General features: G+C 40.3%; 2 protein-coding genes across 6 annotated transcripts in view; both read right to left on the bottom strand.

Annotated features, from left to right (window-relative positions):
* Positions 1-7518, bottom strand: LOC108553149 (probable multidrug resistance-associated protein lethal(2)03659). Of its 4 annotated transcripts, XM_017907946.1 has the most exons (15): positions 6703-6755; positions 6207-6313; positions 5475-5762; positions 4528-4961; positions 4259-4415; positions 3981-4183; positions 3545-3912; positions 3259-3473; positions 2963-3181; positions 2708-2888; positions 2450-2626; positions 1912-2368; positions 1337-1703; positions 561-1257; positions 1-473 (listed from the first exon to the last, which is right to left on the bottom strand). In XM_017907946.1, the coding sequence occupies exons 1-15, from the start codon at positions 6712-6714 to the stop codon at positions 333-335; spliced, it is 4023 nt and encodes a 1340-aa protein (XP_017763435.1). In that variant the 5' UTR covers positions 6715-6755; the 3' UTR covers positions 1-332. The 4 variants fall into 4 exon arrangements, with proteins under 4 accessions (XP_017763435.1, XP_017763434.1, XP_017763433.1 ...); XM_017907945.1 differs by lacking the exon at positions 6703-6755 and adding an exon at positions 7189-7518 and having other exon boundaries at positions 1912-2626; XM_017907944.1 differs by having other exon boundaries at positions 1912-2626.
* An 854-nt stretch (positions 7519-8372) lies between these two features.
* Lapsyn (Leucine-rich repeat activity-regulated protein at synapses) overlaps positions 8373-16725 on the bottom strand; it is a 30427-nt gene continuing 22074 nt past the window's right edge. The window contains exons 1-4 of one of the 2 annotated variants that reach the window (XM_017907943.1): positions 11697-11719; positions 10989-11209; positions 10044-10916; positions 8373-9715 (exon numbers count right to left, since the gene is read on the bottom strand). In XM_017907943.1, the coding sequence (XP_017763432.1) occupies positions 10080-10916; positions 10989-11209; positions 11697-11709 (1071 nt within the window). In that variant the 5' untranslated portion in view covers positions 11710-11719 and the 3' untranslated portion in view covers positions 8373-9715; positions 10044-10079. Of the gene's footprint in view, positions 9716-10043; positions 10917-10988; positions 11210-11696; positions 11720-16725 lie in introns of those variants that run through there. The other variant, XM_017907942.1, reaches the window with a different exon arrangement.

The following is a 16725-nucleotide window of genomic DNA, read 5'->3' as shown; positions in this document are numbered from 1 at the left end:
TAAAGTTTTTTTTATTCCTTAATTGTAATACGGTTTCTACAAAAGTAGCTTTTTTTTTTTTTTTTTGTTTTTGTTTTTTATTATTACGTACTTAAGTACGTTTACGTTTCGTCACGGGTTCTTTACGGCAATATTTATCAGAATACGATGTCAAGTTCGTTTACAAAAATCTATGTAATAATACTGTGTAGATGAACACGAAATTCGGTGAAAAAGGAATCTCGTCCGAAGGTGGCATATGCTTTGACAACAAAGTTAAGTAACCCCACAAGTTGATAATCGGATGATTTTCGGAATTTTATTTATGAATTGGCAAATGCATCGTAAAATTATCAAAGTGCAGATGATGTACGATTCTCGTAATTTCGACGAGCGACTTGCTTCAAAACTTCTGCCATTGACGGTCCTGTTTCCTTTATCATATTCATTAGATACCCATTCTTTTGAATCAGCAAATGCGGAGCATCAAATTCCTGTGAGATTGAACAAATTCGTTAAATCGCTTTTCTCTCGATTTACTTTCAATTGAAAAATATATAACGGGCAATGACGACACTTACCACTGCGTTGCCGGCATCCATTACCAAAATTCGATCACTGTCCATGACGGTGTTCAGCCGATGAGCGATAGTTAATACTGTACAGCTTTCGAATTTTGTACGAATCAATCTTTGAATGAGCTCGTCGGTTGCTTGATCGACATTCGCGGTAGCCTCATCGAGAATGAGGATAGTGTTCCTTTTCACGACCGCGCGTGCCAAACAGACCAGTTGACGCTGACCGACACTCAAATTGGAACCACCTTCGTTAATATGAGTCTCTAGCCCCATTTCCTTTAGTTCGACTTCCTCTAACGCTTGCCATAGCACATTATCACTGTAATTATCGAATGGGTCTAAATTTTTCCTCAATGAACCCGAAAACAAAAAAGGTTCTTGAGGGATAATACTGATCTTCGATCGCAAATCATGAAGACCAATCTCGCTGATATTGACACCATCGATCAAGATATCACCGTCGAGATAGGCGAGGCGGAACAGTGCTGAGATTAAGGATGACTTTCCCGCACCTGTTCGTCCGACAATTCCTATCTTTTCTTGCGGATAAATTACGATGTTCAGATTCTTTAGTACTGGAGGTTCAGCCGGATCATACCTCATGAATACGCCCTTGAACTTAATCTCACCCTCTTCCGGCCAAGTTTCCTTGGGTTTCTTGTCTGGAGTACTTTCGAGCGCTGGTTCATTTTCCAAATTGCTGAAAATACGATTAATTTTTTGTAAGCAGCGTTCGCTGATTGGCGAAAATAAGGTTATAATTTTCTTAGTACGCTTACCTGTACTCCAATACACGTTCCACTGAGGTCATTTGATTTTCGAGCTCGGTACTTTGTCGCATGCCCCACTGGAACATTCCAGTTAATCCGATACTTTGCGTTATAGCTAAACCAACATTACCGCTTTGAGAATCACCATTATTTAGTACCAAAAAACTCAAGGTAACGAGAGTGATATAGATAACGCAGAAGAAATCCAGCCAAAACCCAAATGCTCTTGATGAAGATATGAATATAAACCATGCTGATGAATGTAGGTCTTGGTGTTGATCGAATTCCTTCGTCAGAATTTCTTGCGCTCCAAAGGCACGAATAGTTGGCAATCCTTGCAAAGTTGCACTGAGATGCCCAAATACCGGGGAACGAGCTAACGTTCGTCATTATAAATTGTTTAATCATTATAATTTCTCATTCCACAAATCATTGCAAAATTCTTCTTTTAGATATGACAGACGATAAAACTGAAGAGTAGAAAAAGAATTCTCCTCTCTTTGAGAAAAAAAAAACAAACAAAAAAAGAAAAAAGAAGAAGGTAGATGCAAATAGAATTAATTGTATATAAGGTAAGTACTCACTAACTCCTTCCAGTCGTTTGACGCTGCGACTAGTTGCCACGTAGAACACACGAATGTAATAGAAGATTACTGCGATGATTACGGTGGGTATCATCAACCAATAATTGGCTATCCCGACAACAACTACAATACCAAGAAGTGACAAACCAATTTGTAAACAGTCAATCAAAACTGAGGGTAAAAGTTCGTCGATAGCGCCCATATCTTTTGAGAATCTATTAAGAACGCGACCCGATGTATTGGTATTGAAAAATCTCATTGTTGCTCGACTTATGCATCGGAACATGCGATCGTGTAATCTAGTAGATGCTTTCATGCACATCGAGAAAAAGGTGACGGAACGTGTCAAAGTAATTATTACAGTGGAAACAATCAAACCACTGTATATATAGATACAAACATTACGGCTTATTGGACCTTCCCAGTGCTCTTCAATGCCGTTTTTTGTTTCATTCACCTTTAAACAAACATGTTTACTTGTTACAATTGATAAAAAATGAAAGGATAAAAAGGAAAAGATAACATTTATGATAATTACATATTTTTCTTCCATATTAACCCACTGAGAAATGAAGAGGTCGCAACAGCTGGCTAACAACTGCGCGACTACACAAAGTAAAGTAACCGTAACTACGATAGACCAGTTTCCACCTGCGGTGAAATATCCTTTGTACACTTTACCGGAAATTTTGCCTTTCGTACGCGTCTCAGCTACCTATGGATAATTTATAAAAAAAAAAAAAAAAACTACACATGATTTCCGTTACTCTTTATTTACTTTCATGAGCATATTTACCTCAACTGGATCTTCTATCTCGGAAGTATTAGTCTTTACCGAACTCAATGATGTGATACTGGCATGTCGAGAAGTACTTCTGCTTGCGGGAGCAGATCCTGATTTTTCTCCCCCATCGGTCGATTGATTTTCCAATAGTCTTCCAAAGTCTGTTCCCATTGAGATAAGCTCGTCGTAAGAACTGTAATATGTAATATACGATTTAAATAACTAAATAACTCGGAAAAAGAAGATATAAAACCGTTTTGCACGAACCCATCACATTGTATTTCTCCCTCTTTCAAAACGATTATTCTATCGACATTTCGTAAGTACTGTAGCTGATGCGTAACAAGAATTCTAGTCTTTCCCTTTAAGTACTTAACGATACATTCTTCGAACATATGTTTGCCCACATGAGCATCGACCGCGCTTAACGGATCATCCAGTAAGTATATATCCGTTTCAGCATAGATCGCTCTGGCTAAATTAATCCTGCATATAAAAATCGACAGATTAATTGTAACACGATATCATCAATAACATATATCAGGATTATAGTAATCACTGACCTAGCACGTTGTCCACCTGATAAACTAATTCCTCTTTCACCAACAATCGTTTTATCGCCGTACGGTAATAAAGCAAAGTCTCTTTTCAATTGACAACATTTAACTACACGATCGTACCGAAACTGATTCATATCTCTGCCAAACAAAATATTTTGTCTAACAGATCCGGCAAACAACCATGGTTCTTGACTAGCATATGCAAATGTCCCATTCATCTACAAAACAAAAATTATATAATTATTTACATATATAAGCAAGATATAATTATCTAAGAAACAATACCAACTTGTAAAGTACCCGCGGTCAAAGGCAATTCCTTTAATAATACATTAAGAAAACTACTTTTACCAGAACCAACTTGACCAACAACGACAATTAATTCGCCTGGTTTTACGTTAATGTTAAAATTCTTTAGTGTATCTTCTTCTTCATAAGGAAACCATCTGGTACTAGCATTCTTCAACGATATAATATGTTCTTGTTGATAATTATTTGTATCGACTATGTTATGTACACCTTTCTTGTCCTTTTCATCTTTTGATTCCTCCTGCTTGTATTCCGTTTTTTTCTGGTTTGTTTCCTTAATTTCTTCGTAACACATAAACTTTTGTAACCGTTTTATAGAAACTAATAACTCAGCTACTTGAGTTATTCCTATGATATTAATTATTCTATTAGATTTAATTAATCATTAATAATTGCGTGTATTCAAACGTACTCACCTTGTGGAAAAAAGACAGTCATATTTTGCCGTAAAATATTATAATATGCCTGCAGCATGAACACTTTTTCAGCAGTTATCTTACGATCGTACGCTATATATGCTAGTATAGTAACAAAAAGTGACATTCTTGTAGTGAACATTATGAAAGACATGGTGATACCTCTGACTATAGACATAATTCGTATAACATTTATTTCTCTCCTGCAACAATATCAAAGACGTTGATATTTACGGATATTAATAGACAATAACACATTTTTAACAGACAAATAATACCTCCTTGCTCTTTCAACCAAATTGCTAAACGGTTTCTCCCAGGTATACATTTTGATTGCCTGGATACCACCAATAATTTCATTAGTTAATCGGACTCTTTCATCTGTTCTCATGGCCGTTTTTAACCTGAATACCGAAGACTTTTTACCCAAGTATCCTACATATTTAGAGGAAGAAATAAAGAAAGGAAGAGAAAAGCATGATATAAAATAAACAAAAAATTATATGCATTATATTTGAAGATATGTTTGTAAAGTTATTTCTATTACCTTGTAAAGGAATAAACAGCAGGAGAACTATTATTCCAAAAATAGCAGACAGTTCAACTTCTCTGTACATTAAGTATGCTATAATGACAGTTTCCAGTGGTCCAATCCACAAGTAATGTAAATATATAAGTGCTATGTCGAATCTATTAACATCATTGGACAAGAGATTCACTGCTTGTCCCACTGTTGTTTCACCCAAAGCAATTCTTGAAAGCTTCAGTGCTTTTCTGTAGATTAATGTACAACAAGCCACACGCAGCTTCATTCCCATGTGAAGTATCCCCATCATGTATGGATGAGTAAAGAATATCATTATACCTGAACACAGTACTACACCTCCTGCATATAAATAGGCAGTTTGTTTCGTGACCACCGTGTCGTTATCGATTGTATAATATCGCAGAAGCCGACCAAGGAATATTGGCTGCATTATCCTGTATATAAAATAGAAAAACTTACTATTAAAGAACTCTTAATTGGAAGGTTAATCAATCAACTAACATAATTGCGAACTACAAAAAAAAAAAAAGAAAAAAATACACCCAAATTAGTATTAGTAAATACTACTTTTATGTTAACTAAATAGCAAATAAGTTTGTTTTACTTTTTATGCAGGGGAATAAAAGAGAAATATCAAGCAATCTAATATCAAATATGAGAGGAAAGATTAGTAGGTACAAGAAACAATGAATTTAGGGACTTAACGGTTTCATCGCATCGTCAATTTCATGAACTTGCGAATTAGAAGAATTGTATAATCTGGTCATTATGGTATGTAGCGGTATAGATTCAAATTTCGTTTGATTGTAGTAACGAATCAAAAGACCAATAAACTGGGCTTGTGATAATCTGAACAGGTAATCAGGCTTTAAAATGAAACGAATCGAACTGTCGAAGTTTATATAATCGTAATAAATGTTATATAAATTAAACGAACGATCATGTACCTCAAAACAATATCCGAAACGGCTAGAACTATTCCATATAACATTAATCGAGGTCCAAAACATTTGAAAAGCACCTTTACTAAACTAGGTTCTTTTAACTTCTTTTTCTCATCACTTTTCTTTCCTTCATTCGATAATTTCTGTTTTACATAAGTTTTATACTCCTTTTGCCATGTTCTTGATAACTTAGTACCTAAATAATCGCTTGTATGCTCTTTCAAGGGTTTATATAAATCACTTATTTCTAAGTCTCTTTGATAACCAGTCCAAAATGTAGGAAACGTAAATCTGTCAACAAAAGTCGTAAATCATGATAATATTTATATCTAATGTTATTTCAGTGTTAAAGAGTAAGCAATGTGTTGGCAATTTTACATTCCGGTATCTCTATATCAATGACTGAGCCAAATATTACAAGGTAGGAATATTATCTGTTTTCGAGCAACTAATATCAATGGTAACTGATTAAAGATAACAAAAAAGTTCCTTCAAAAGGTTTTGTCTTTGAATACTAGTAGATAAGAAGCATCATTAAAAACTTCATCTATTGATTTAATAATGGAATTCAAGATAATTGTTATTCTATTTACCTAAGGCTTCCTTGAATCAGATTTAAAGGTGTTTCCGAGACATTGCTTACTTATCAATATGATTTCATGTTTTTATTAGTGATTTACTGGTAAAGAATGACAATGTAAAAAATGAATAAGCTGTTAAATCTTTAAAACTTACGCAAATGTTAGAATGCTAAGAGGATTAGCACCTTTTCTAGGATTCTGTTTCCTCTCTGCTTTTACTTTTCCATCCATAATGATTTTTAATTTATCAATTAATTTTTCCTGCAAAATTAAAAAAATTTTTTAATTTTAAACTATCTACTTAAAAACAAATAAAATGATTATAGCGTGCATTCATAAATTCATTATTTATCTATAAATAAATACAAATGATAGGTAAATAAATAATTAAAGTATATGTACTTGTTCTGATAACTGATCTACAGAATGATATGCTACAAAATTAAATTTAATAATACAAAATACACCTTGGAAATATCAATAAAATTATCAGATTTATAATAAGCATCGATACATATATTATTGGATATCATTGTTTTCAGCTTTATATCTAACACTTTTACTTCTAACACTTATACTGAAAATTAATGGTTGCTCTAGTCCTTAGAAACTTTCAAGGATTCTATTTTATATCAATACAAAATGATTACCAAACAGGACATGTTAAATAAACAATGCTTAGCAATCTACATCTTGATGCGTTTGATATATTGGAAAGGTGTTTCATGTTAAATACTTTATATAATACGCAAATGGATGTTCGAAAAAATGCTTCAATGACCAATCGATCAAAGTGTTTGTTATAATATAAAATGTAACTGTAGGGCTTCAGCACTTAACTTCGAAATTACAAAAAATTGACCGGCGAAAGAGATGGACAAAACAAGTTTAATGTACGTGGCAGTAAGTAGAATTTAAACTATCGTAATAACAAGCTATGATCGATCGATGTCCTTATTAATTACAAATGATTAATCAATTCATAGAATTGCATGCAATAGACAAATTGTCATTGAAACACTTTCGAACTAAATCTGGCTTTGATCCATTTTCTGATAGGTTGAAACGAAAAATATTATTGTAGGGAACGATAAAAAAAATAAAGGAATCTTCAGTCAAAATTTTGCATCACTTACGATCAAAAAGGATAGACGTATTTATTTTCCGGCATATGAATGTTCCATTCCGTTTCAACTGTTCAACAACTCGTTGAATGACTAGTAACACCCACTAAAGTAGAAAGTCGTTACTTGACTGAGCAGCGCTGGTCTGTATTCACATGTGTCATTGCTTAATCTTAAATTAATACGTGATAAAGCACCGTACATATCTATACGTATATCTATACATTTCTTTCCTCCTATGTCCGTATCTCTTTCAAATAGCGATCAATACGGCATCTTTTGACCACGGAATGAAAAAGAAGGATTTGTTTATCAACAGTACATCTTCAATATATAAGCAAAACAGATCTATCAAGATAATCAAATAACAAATTGATAGCTGGTTTTAATTAAACACGTGACATTGAACGGATCATGATAGTCAAAGAAACTATTTTCAACTGTTACATCAAAATTTCGATCACAATGAATAAAAACTATTGCCACCTAGCAGCAAAACTTGTAACTTTCGAATTAATATGATCGTTCGAATTGCGTGCTATCAACGACTGGTAATAAAGATATCTCGATAACACAGGTATTTCCTAAACTGCTGATTAACGTATAAAAATATTTAACGTAAATTTCTAAACCAAATAATCTAGGGTTTCCCAGTAAAATAATAGTCGACTAGATTTAAGCTTTATTTCATGGAATTTATCGAACTGTCGGTAACATCATCGTACAACGTATTAATATCGTACGTATTAAAAGTTAAGGTAAATTCAATAGAAATGTATTAGAAATATGGATTAAGTACACAACGCGTACGCATACAAAGAATCATTGTTTGTCGGCAGACTGTAGCTTTATGTCTTACTTACAATTATATATCTTCAAAATCTACACTCGCATTATTAACTCGAACTTTTTCTGATTCTTACCTTTTTATCCTCATATCGTTGTTATCAATCTTTGAAACGAGTAATCGTCGTTTAAATAACATACTTACTATATGTTGTTAAAAACAGGTAACTAAGAAAATTGTACAAATATTAGGAACTAGCATCTTAATCATCGGACATGATATTTCGATCATGCCCGCTTCTTCTTCTTCGTATGACGCACTTTGAATTAAGAAAGAAATTCGACGAATCTAGGCAATAGACTAACGATATTTGGCACTTTTCGTAAAAAAGCATAATATTACGGTAAGTTCGAATTTTTCACTATATTTGGGGAATACACATTTGAGGTTGGAAACTTAAAAAAAAAAAGAAAAAAATTAGCATAAATGCACTTGAAAATTGGTCGTAAAAATAACAAAAAAAAAAAACTTTCTCCGATAAATATAAATAAATATAATATTTAACACGAGTATACGTTACATACACGTATGTATGTTACGTGTGTATATTAAGTGTGCGCGCGTTGCGTGCGCTTGTGTGTACGTTTATATCATGTATATATACACTCTGGATGGAACAAAGATCGTTCGAAAGACGCGTATACTTTTCGTAATAAGAATTATATCGTGTGAATCGGCAAATCGCTGATTATGTGAACGAATTAAAGGTACTTTTTCGATCGATCTTCATAAATCGTTTCTCAAAAAGAAATTTACGTATCCGGCTAGTTTACGATTTTAGAACATCCATTAATTCCAACGACTGTCGGGTAATAGCAACACGAATATCGAAATTCCGATATCGTGCACAACGATCAGAATTGTTGCTTAGTTACTACTAGAAACCGGACAAACGATGGGCATTCGAAATATCGGTTTTCGATTAAATTCGCAGATTATTGGTAAAGTCGTACCACGATAGTAATCTGAGATCGCACAGTTACATATATATATTCTTATCCTTTTTTTTATCGTTTTCTCTTTTCTTTTTTTTATTTTCTTTTGAGAACACAAACATAGTGATGTATTTAACCGTGATTTTATTTTCAGCCACTTCGTCCGTTTCACCAGATTCGGCGTTCGCTTGGAAATTTCTTGCAACGCAAGTTGAAAATACGGCGACAAATGATCAGTCGTCGCAAATACTTAGAGCTGCCTCTGAATAAATCTACTCTTCATCCGTACGGAGTATTTGTCTTAGCGAATAGAACGCTAAAACGACAGCGAAATCAAACGCTGACGCAACAACGCTTTGGGGGAAATTTCGAATCGGGGAAGCCATAGGGTTCGAGGAAATCGATACGAAAAATTTGCTCACAGGATAGAGGCTGCGGTTCGATCCAGTCCTCGCAACCCAATATCCTATGGTACTACTTATCGCAATGGCATCCTGTGCGCAGAAAGCAGACAACACGTCCGTTTTAAACGCAAGTTAGCCGTAAGTTGGTTGAAAGCAAGATTTAATATCGGTTCCCTCGAACGCGAGCCTCGTAAAAGAAACTTTATTCCGCATTTTCGATCTATGTTCTTAGGAGGATGGAGGAAGATCGCTTCCGTTCTTCGTTATATCACACCTGTTACGGGATACTCCAGCACATTGATAGAAAAGTCGAGGTTCCACGTAGCATCGCCGTAGAAGAGCCAAAGTTGCATCTGCAAAGAAAAATTGCACTGAAGCGTGTTTCCTTATTAAGTTGGTCTTCCACGGTTCGTTCGTTCGTTCCTTCGCGCGATCCAGGAACGTAGAAGCGAAAGGACGACAGGTACTACTGTGCGTTCGAGAAAAGAAGACACAGCGTGTCTACATCCTCATGGTAAACTTCGCTAACATTCCCGTGATCACGGGCAGTGATGTCACCGATAATCTTTGTCACCGTTTTCAGCCAACAGGTCACTGCCTGTGATCAAGGGAGTGTCAGTGGAGTTAATCAGCCGCGAAGATGTGAACACGCTGTGCTTTCTTTACTCGAACGCACAGTACCTCTGTTTGGCAACGCGACGACGTTGCACCGAAGCTTCAGGTGTTCTCCGGCTGGTTCAAATTGCTGTTGAGCAACTCGGTGTTGGCGTTGTTCGCGTTCAGTCTCTGTTCCTCCTTCAGCTTCTTCTTCCTCCGCTTGTTTCTCTTGTGCACGCAAAACAGGCTAATGAATAAGCAGAAGAGGAAGCCAGAGATGCAACAGGCGATCAATATCCACGTGGTCCTGGCCTTTTCCGTCTCAACTTGCAACCGCAGAATTTCCGTGCACCGATCGTACAGTTGGATGGTTCTGTTGCTAAAGGCAGGCTGCGCGCAGCCTCTTTCTTGCTCCTCGGTGCAATTGAACACCGGTCGCGAGCGTATTCCACGAGCGTATATCCACGCGTTCAACGTCTGGCACTCGCAATTGTTGGCGTCAAACTTGATCGGATTTTTCGACACGTCGAGAATCTTCAGCGAGCAGAAGGGTGCCAGATCCTCCGGGGAAACGGAGCTGATAGCGTTGTCGGAGACGTTCAGATTTACCAAGGTGGGCATTGCACCCATTTCGGGTATCTTGCCGAGTCTGTTCCTGGCGAGTTGCAAGAAGGCCAACGGGGACGTCACTTCTATACGTTTGAACAGATCGTCGGTGAGCTTGTTGTTATACAGATAAATCTTCTGCAGATAGGGTAGCCGGAACAGGCTCTTGGGCAGGGTGTCGCAGCCGTTGGTCGAGAGATCGAGTACCTTCAAGTAGTGCAGGCTATCGAATGCCGCCTCTTGGATCTCCTGAATAAAATTGTCGCCCAGATAGAGATAGGCGAGACTCGTGTACGCGGATAAACTGTCGTTCGTTAGCACCCGCAGTCTGTTCACGGACGCGTCCAGGATCTGTGGGAAGAATCGCCGGTTACAACGATGACGAACGATCGGTGGGTAAACCCGGAAAGCTTCGCGTCTCACCTGAATCTCCGTTTTCAGATTGGTGGGGATCCATTCGAGGTGCAGATTCGAGCAACGGACTTGAATCATCGAGTATGCCCTGCTATACCGGCAGGTCCTCGACGGGATGTCCTGATCCATGACGAGCGTCGCGCCGGAAAATCCGACCACCATGGTACCTGGCATGATGGCCGCGACGACACCCAGCATCAGCAGTCCGTTCATCAGGGACACGCTCATGTCTGTAACAGAGAGGCGAGATTTTCTCGTTGAAACTGCGGTCTTGTTTTCGCCTCCATGTCTCGGATCATGGTGGTTGACGTTTCGAGACACGCGAAAACTCGAGGATCACGGGGCCAACGTCACGCTGCGATTTTCCACCGCGAGAAGTTGGCTCTTCGTCGTTGTACGCGCGAACTCGGAACGTTCCGGAATCGTGAAAGTTTCAAGTTTGGAAAGGGTTGACGAGAATGGCTCGAGAACGAGCAGAGATTGGCTGTTTCGCGGAGGAAAACATCCCGCGAAGAAAATTGCGAACATTCGACGCGACAGGGGATGCTCGCAGACGCGGTATGCGCTGTGCCAGAGATCTCGATCCATTATTCCGTGTTGACCGCTTTCGGGCGCGAACAATGAAGAGAGAATTTCCGGGAGGCATCTTCGACGCGGCATTTCCTGGGTAGGAACGCGCAAACGGCTCTTGTAAATCTTCCACATAGCTCGGGATACCTGCGAATCCCATAGTCCCTTCCGGGAGGCTCTGCTGCTCGGCGGGTAGCTCAAAAAATTCACCCGGTCGATCGGATTGGCGCGAAACGAAGCGAAAAGGTTCCGTGACACTGGTTCCTTCGAAGAATTACCGAATCGGAGCGCAGATTTCGTTGACTCGGGGAAAGACGTGTCGGAGTATGCGACGAGATTGCATTTCGGAGGCTTCCTTGTGCGGTTCTCTTATCGCGGAAACTCATCGTCCAACATTTTCCAGGCTGATGGCGGCTCGGCCGGAAGTCGGTTATCGTCAGGTTGCAAGAATTCGTTGGTTCGAGAACTCGCGGGAAATTCGCGCGTGGTTCGAGCAAGCGTCGAGTGCTCGAAAGAAGATCGCCGACTCGTGTTTATTGTACCAAGCTTTGATGAACTGCAGAAGCAGCTCCGCTAACGTAAGCCATCCATATCCTCCCCTGGCGAACGTGGACTCGAAGAAGGGAATTGCACACGCTCGACGGATATATTTTCTGCCGTTGTCCGCGAAATTCGAAGCTCTGTGTCGCCGGGACCTTGGCACTCGGCTGTTGCACCGAATATACGAACAACTTACGCTGGATGGGTGGTTGAAAATTTGAAGAACGCTCATCTGTGATCGCGTTAGGGTGACAGGGATGAATTTTTCGACGAGGGGTGAAGGAATTTGGGACGAGGAGCTAGCAAACAGCTAGGAAACAGCGAGCGGACGAGTGGACGTAGGCAGAGATTCGGAGAAGCTTTGGGGAAAAGAGACGTTTCGCGGAGCTTTCGCGGCTCGACTGGCGAACGAAAATAGCCAGTGCTATCGCGAAGGTGCATTGGTTATACGGCAACAGGTCTGCGAAATGTATCGGCAGAGGCTGAGAGCTCGATCGTGGCACGCGTGTACACGTTCCGATTATAGCCCGCGATATTCCCGTCGATTCTTATCTGCGACTTTGCGCACAGCGGGAAACACAGCCGACGAGGGCGAAACCGAGAGACGGGGTATAGATGTTAATTAGAGACGAGCGAGATGATTAGCGGAGATCGCAGGGTGTCCGTGGAGCGAGATAAAAGGCGAGAAGCTGTTGGCGCATAGGTGGGCCAAACTCGTGGAAATAAATTAGGAAGTTCTCGTGTATCGTGCGATTCAATTAGCAGGTGCGAGTTTGGGATCTCTATTGCCGTTACTCCTATTATCCAAATATGTACTCAACTATCCGAACACTCTGTTATTCGAGTGCTTTTTCTTCCGCAGCTCTGACTTCGTATCCTGCAAAAGCACACCAGTCGTACCGATTCTGACGCCAACACGTAACAGCACGAGATACGAATCTTCCTTCGCCTGGATAAATACCTATCGCGATTATGCGTTTATATATATATATTTTTCAAATTTTCTATAACGCGATTAATTCGTACCGCGTTATAAGAAAATCGGAATTAATTGAAATCGGGAAATGCGTTGCATGTAAACCGCGTTACGATAAACATAGTAATAAGACAAATCAGATTAATTTATACCGCGTTATATACGAACAGCGCTATAAGAGATACAAATTGAACGAATTCGCACCACGTTATATGGAAACTCAGATATAAATAAATCGTACATAAATCGGATATATATAATAACTGCATTCTCAAAGTATCAAGGTGTGACTGATACGGTTACTAAATAAAATTTTCTAACAGAAATGGCAATGAATACGTAGATTTTTACATATTTGAATTTAGGGTTATCGAATGCGATACATAGTTCGTATGATAAAATTATGTACTAAAAAGATTGTTTCGCAGTCGGCTAAACCTCCAATTCTTTTCTAATGTTTATATAAAAATTCGATCTCGGAATCAAAACTTATTTTTCCACCGATAACGTATACGTAACAGCACACTTCGCGAGTCTCTCTGGGAACGCGAATTAGCATGAAACGAGACCCGTTGATTCACGATTCGGCGTGTATTTCCGCGCGGAAAATGATTCACGATCATTTGGCAAGTGGACGATGTACCGATCGGAGGGTGACCGGTTGAGCTTGGCAGTTTTTCACCGGTGTCCACGAGAGCTTTGGAACGCAGTTTGCGACGCGTGCGTTTTACGAGAACACGGTCCAGCGCGATCGTTCGCGATAATTGAAGTCGCAGGGCAAAAATGTAGCCGGCGAAGTGAAAAACTCGCGAGTTTCCAGGTTTTCCCAACCTTTACCCGACGTGAGCCGTGTTAGCTGGTAATCGGATGCTCGGTTCGCGGCGCCCCGACGCAGAGACAACAGGAAAAAATTCGTTATTCGCGGATGAAGGAACGATGGTCCATCGTAGGAGGGTGAGCGTGACACAGGGCTAGTTTCTTAGCGGGGAAAAAGGCAAAGAGGCTGCTGGATCGCGAATCGTTTGATCCTGGAACACGCGTTTCTCTCGCGTGTAAACGCGCTTTATACGAGCTCGCTCGGCCGACACGCGCCTTCACGCGTTTCGCACGCGTTTCTCTCGGTTGCAACGAATTCGCACCACCCTCTGCTCTTTTCCCTCGATCGCGGCGCACCGGCGAGAACCTTCGTTCCTCGGCTAATATCCGATCGACGCGGATCGAAGGAGAGTTCCATCGTTCCAGCGGGACGCATCCGAGCGGAACTGTCGCTGACGTTTCGCCTCCGTTTTCCGCCCGATCATGCCGGAATTTTGCATATTTTCGCATCGACTGCGACTTCGATCCCCGCTGATACGAAATTGCTCGCAGACAACCGAACCGCGAGCTTTCTCTTACATCCGCGCGATATTAAACGCGACAACCTGCTTTGGAAACGTCGTCATCGTCTCGCTCGCGGAGATCGATCCTGCTTCGGATAGATCGCGGTGTGCCTGGGCTGTTACACGTCTGAGGAAATCGCGATTAAACCTCGATTATTCGCCGGAGTTGAACCGTCACACGGCATTCGATGAACTTTGCTCGGATTACGAATCTCTCGCGGAACGACCCTGTCTCTGACAGATAGGGGATCGTGCGAGGCTCCTCTCTCTCTCAGACATGTCTTATCTCCGGATCGACGAAACGAAACGTAATTAGATAAGTTTTGTTTGCTCGATGTGTCGAAACGATGGTCGGGAAAGGAGAGATTCCAGAGGAAAAGCTGTAAATGGAACGCTCGTGGATAAGAATCGCGGTGACGGTCGGGAAGGGGCAACAACGGCAGATTATCGTAGATTGCTGCATGCTTTCGTGACACGTCGTTTCTGAGATTAAGTTATATAATAGTACGTGACACGTACGTGAATCGCGTTATCGCGGTGACATGTTTGCCTTCGATTTCGACAGAACGTCGAGCTGTTGCTCAAGATAAGTTGGTTATTACGCTTCGTTACGCGCGAGTCGCCGATCCACCCGCGAGTTTGCATAGACGATACTCGAGCACATTGAACCACTCGCAATCGATGTTTGTCCCCCGACCCGGCTCGTTCCTCGTCTTCTCCGCCTTCCAATCGCGTTTAAACGACAAAGAGCGTAAACACCGGGTAGATCGGCAGTGGAGGAACTCGTTGCCGCTGACAAGGAGACTGCAAGGCCTTTCAGTCACCGATTTCAGATTTTGCAGGATGGTAGATTTAGTTCCCCTGATGGCGAAAGTTATTCCCATCTTCCCCGGAATTGAACCCCGGTTCTATCCCGTAAAGAGTACTACGAGAAGAATACTGTCGCTACACCAAACCATTTCATGGTAACCTCTTTAAACTGAATTGCATTAAACCCACGATAAATCTTCGATTGCAAATATCTTGCAAATTATCGAGTAATGGCATCTATAATCGTATACCTTCGCCATCAGGGGAACTATACCATCGTACGAAATCTGAACCAAATCGGTAACTCGAGGGCCTAGCAGTGATACTCCTTGCGAGACTACGTATTTCGTATATACCTCGCACTGCGATCCGATTACGGAAAATTATGCGCGTACCTGCCCATCCATGATAAAATTGGATAAAATTTGTTTGAATTGCCTCGAGTCTCGTGCAAGTTGAAACACGTGCGATACAATTAACCAACGTTCGTGCTATAGCTGTATTCCTACTAATTAAGATGCCGTTTAGCTCTTTCGTTTGATCAGGATGATCAGGTGGTCCAGAATCGTGTCAGCCATGCGAGCCCGTTTTTCAAAACACGATTTACCCGAAAACGTAATAAGTTGCACAATTTTCAATAATTTCGTGAAAAAAGAAAATATTGGGAATGTCCTTTAAGCATAAATAAATCCACCTACGAAAACTGCGGACCAAAACCCATCGCGATTTCTCTATAAAAATATCCGAAAGAAGTCGCTTTTTATCGGTCTGATTACAAGAATAACTCTTCTTAGACGTTTAATAAAATTCTAAAGACTGGTGTCGATAAGGGTACTAAATTTGGAGTTATCGAAATCGAATGACTCTCGGATTTCGTTATTCACCGAAGCAAGAGATATAGTCGCAATTGTCGGTGAGGTCTTTGAATTTTTCCGTCACGAAAAGCTCTCGCGAAGAAATAATTAGAGTCACGCGATTAGCAGAGTTTACAATCGCGAGACTCGACACGAAGAATTCGCGACGTTGAATCGACCTAGTCATCGCGAGAGATTAAAAACGATACAAACGAACGATAACGATCAAAAGGTACGAGATTAGCAATAAAGTGAAAAATATTCCGGTAATTCCGACTGCTCTGATAGCCCGGTCGGAGATACACCGTGCGATTGCCAGATCGAGTGGATATTAATTTTTCAGCTTATTTAAGGAATCAGTGTCTATTAAGGAACGCTTGAAAAGAGCTCGGAAGCTTCCTCGAGGAAGGCATTAAAGCCTGACGCGGCCTGGGACGAATGGAATCAGCCGGGCTTGCTGCTCGGCCTGCAATATGCCTCTTTCAGAACTCATCAAGCGGTTCAATCTCCGTTCGTGCGGTTAGAAAATGTCTTATTTTTCCATAATCGGGGAGCGAAATTAATCGAGCGTCGCGACATCGTCTCGCGACTCGCGAATCGCACGAGCCGGACTAGGT

This window comes from Eufriesea mexicana, unplaced genomic scaffold (assembly GCF_001483705.2).
Source record: "Eufriesea mexicana isolate 0111107269 unplaced genomic scaffold, ASM148370v2 scaffold9443, whole genome shotgun sequence".
NCBI classification, from domain to species: domain Eukaryota; kingdom Metazoa; phylum Arthropoda; class Insecta; order Hymenoptera; family Apidae; genus Eufriesea; species Eufriesea mexicana.
This window is presented reverse-complemented; position numbering and strand designations above follow the sequence as displayed.

Bases quoted from the DNA above. Each gene is read 5' to 3' on its own strand.
- LOC108553149 (XM_017907944.1), bottom strand. The intron at 1,704-1,911 runs GTGAGTACTTAC...GACGAACGTTAG, and splicing joins CAAACGACTGGAAGGAGTTA to CTCGTTCCCCGGTATTTGGG. The intron at 1,258-1,336 runs GTAAGCGTACTA...TCGTATTTTCAG, and splicing joins GAACGTGTATTGGAGTACAG to CAATTTGGAAAATGAACCAG.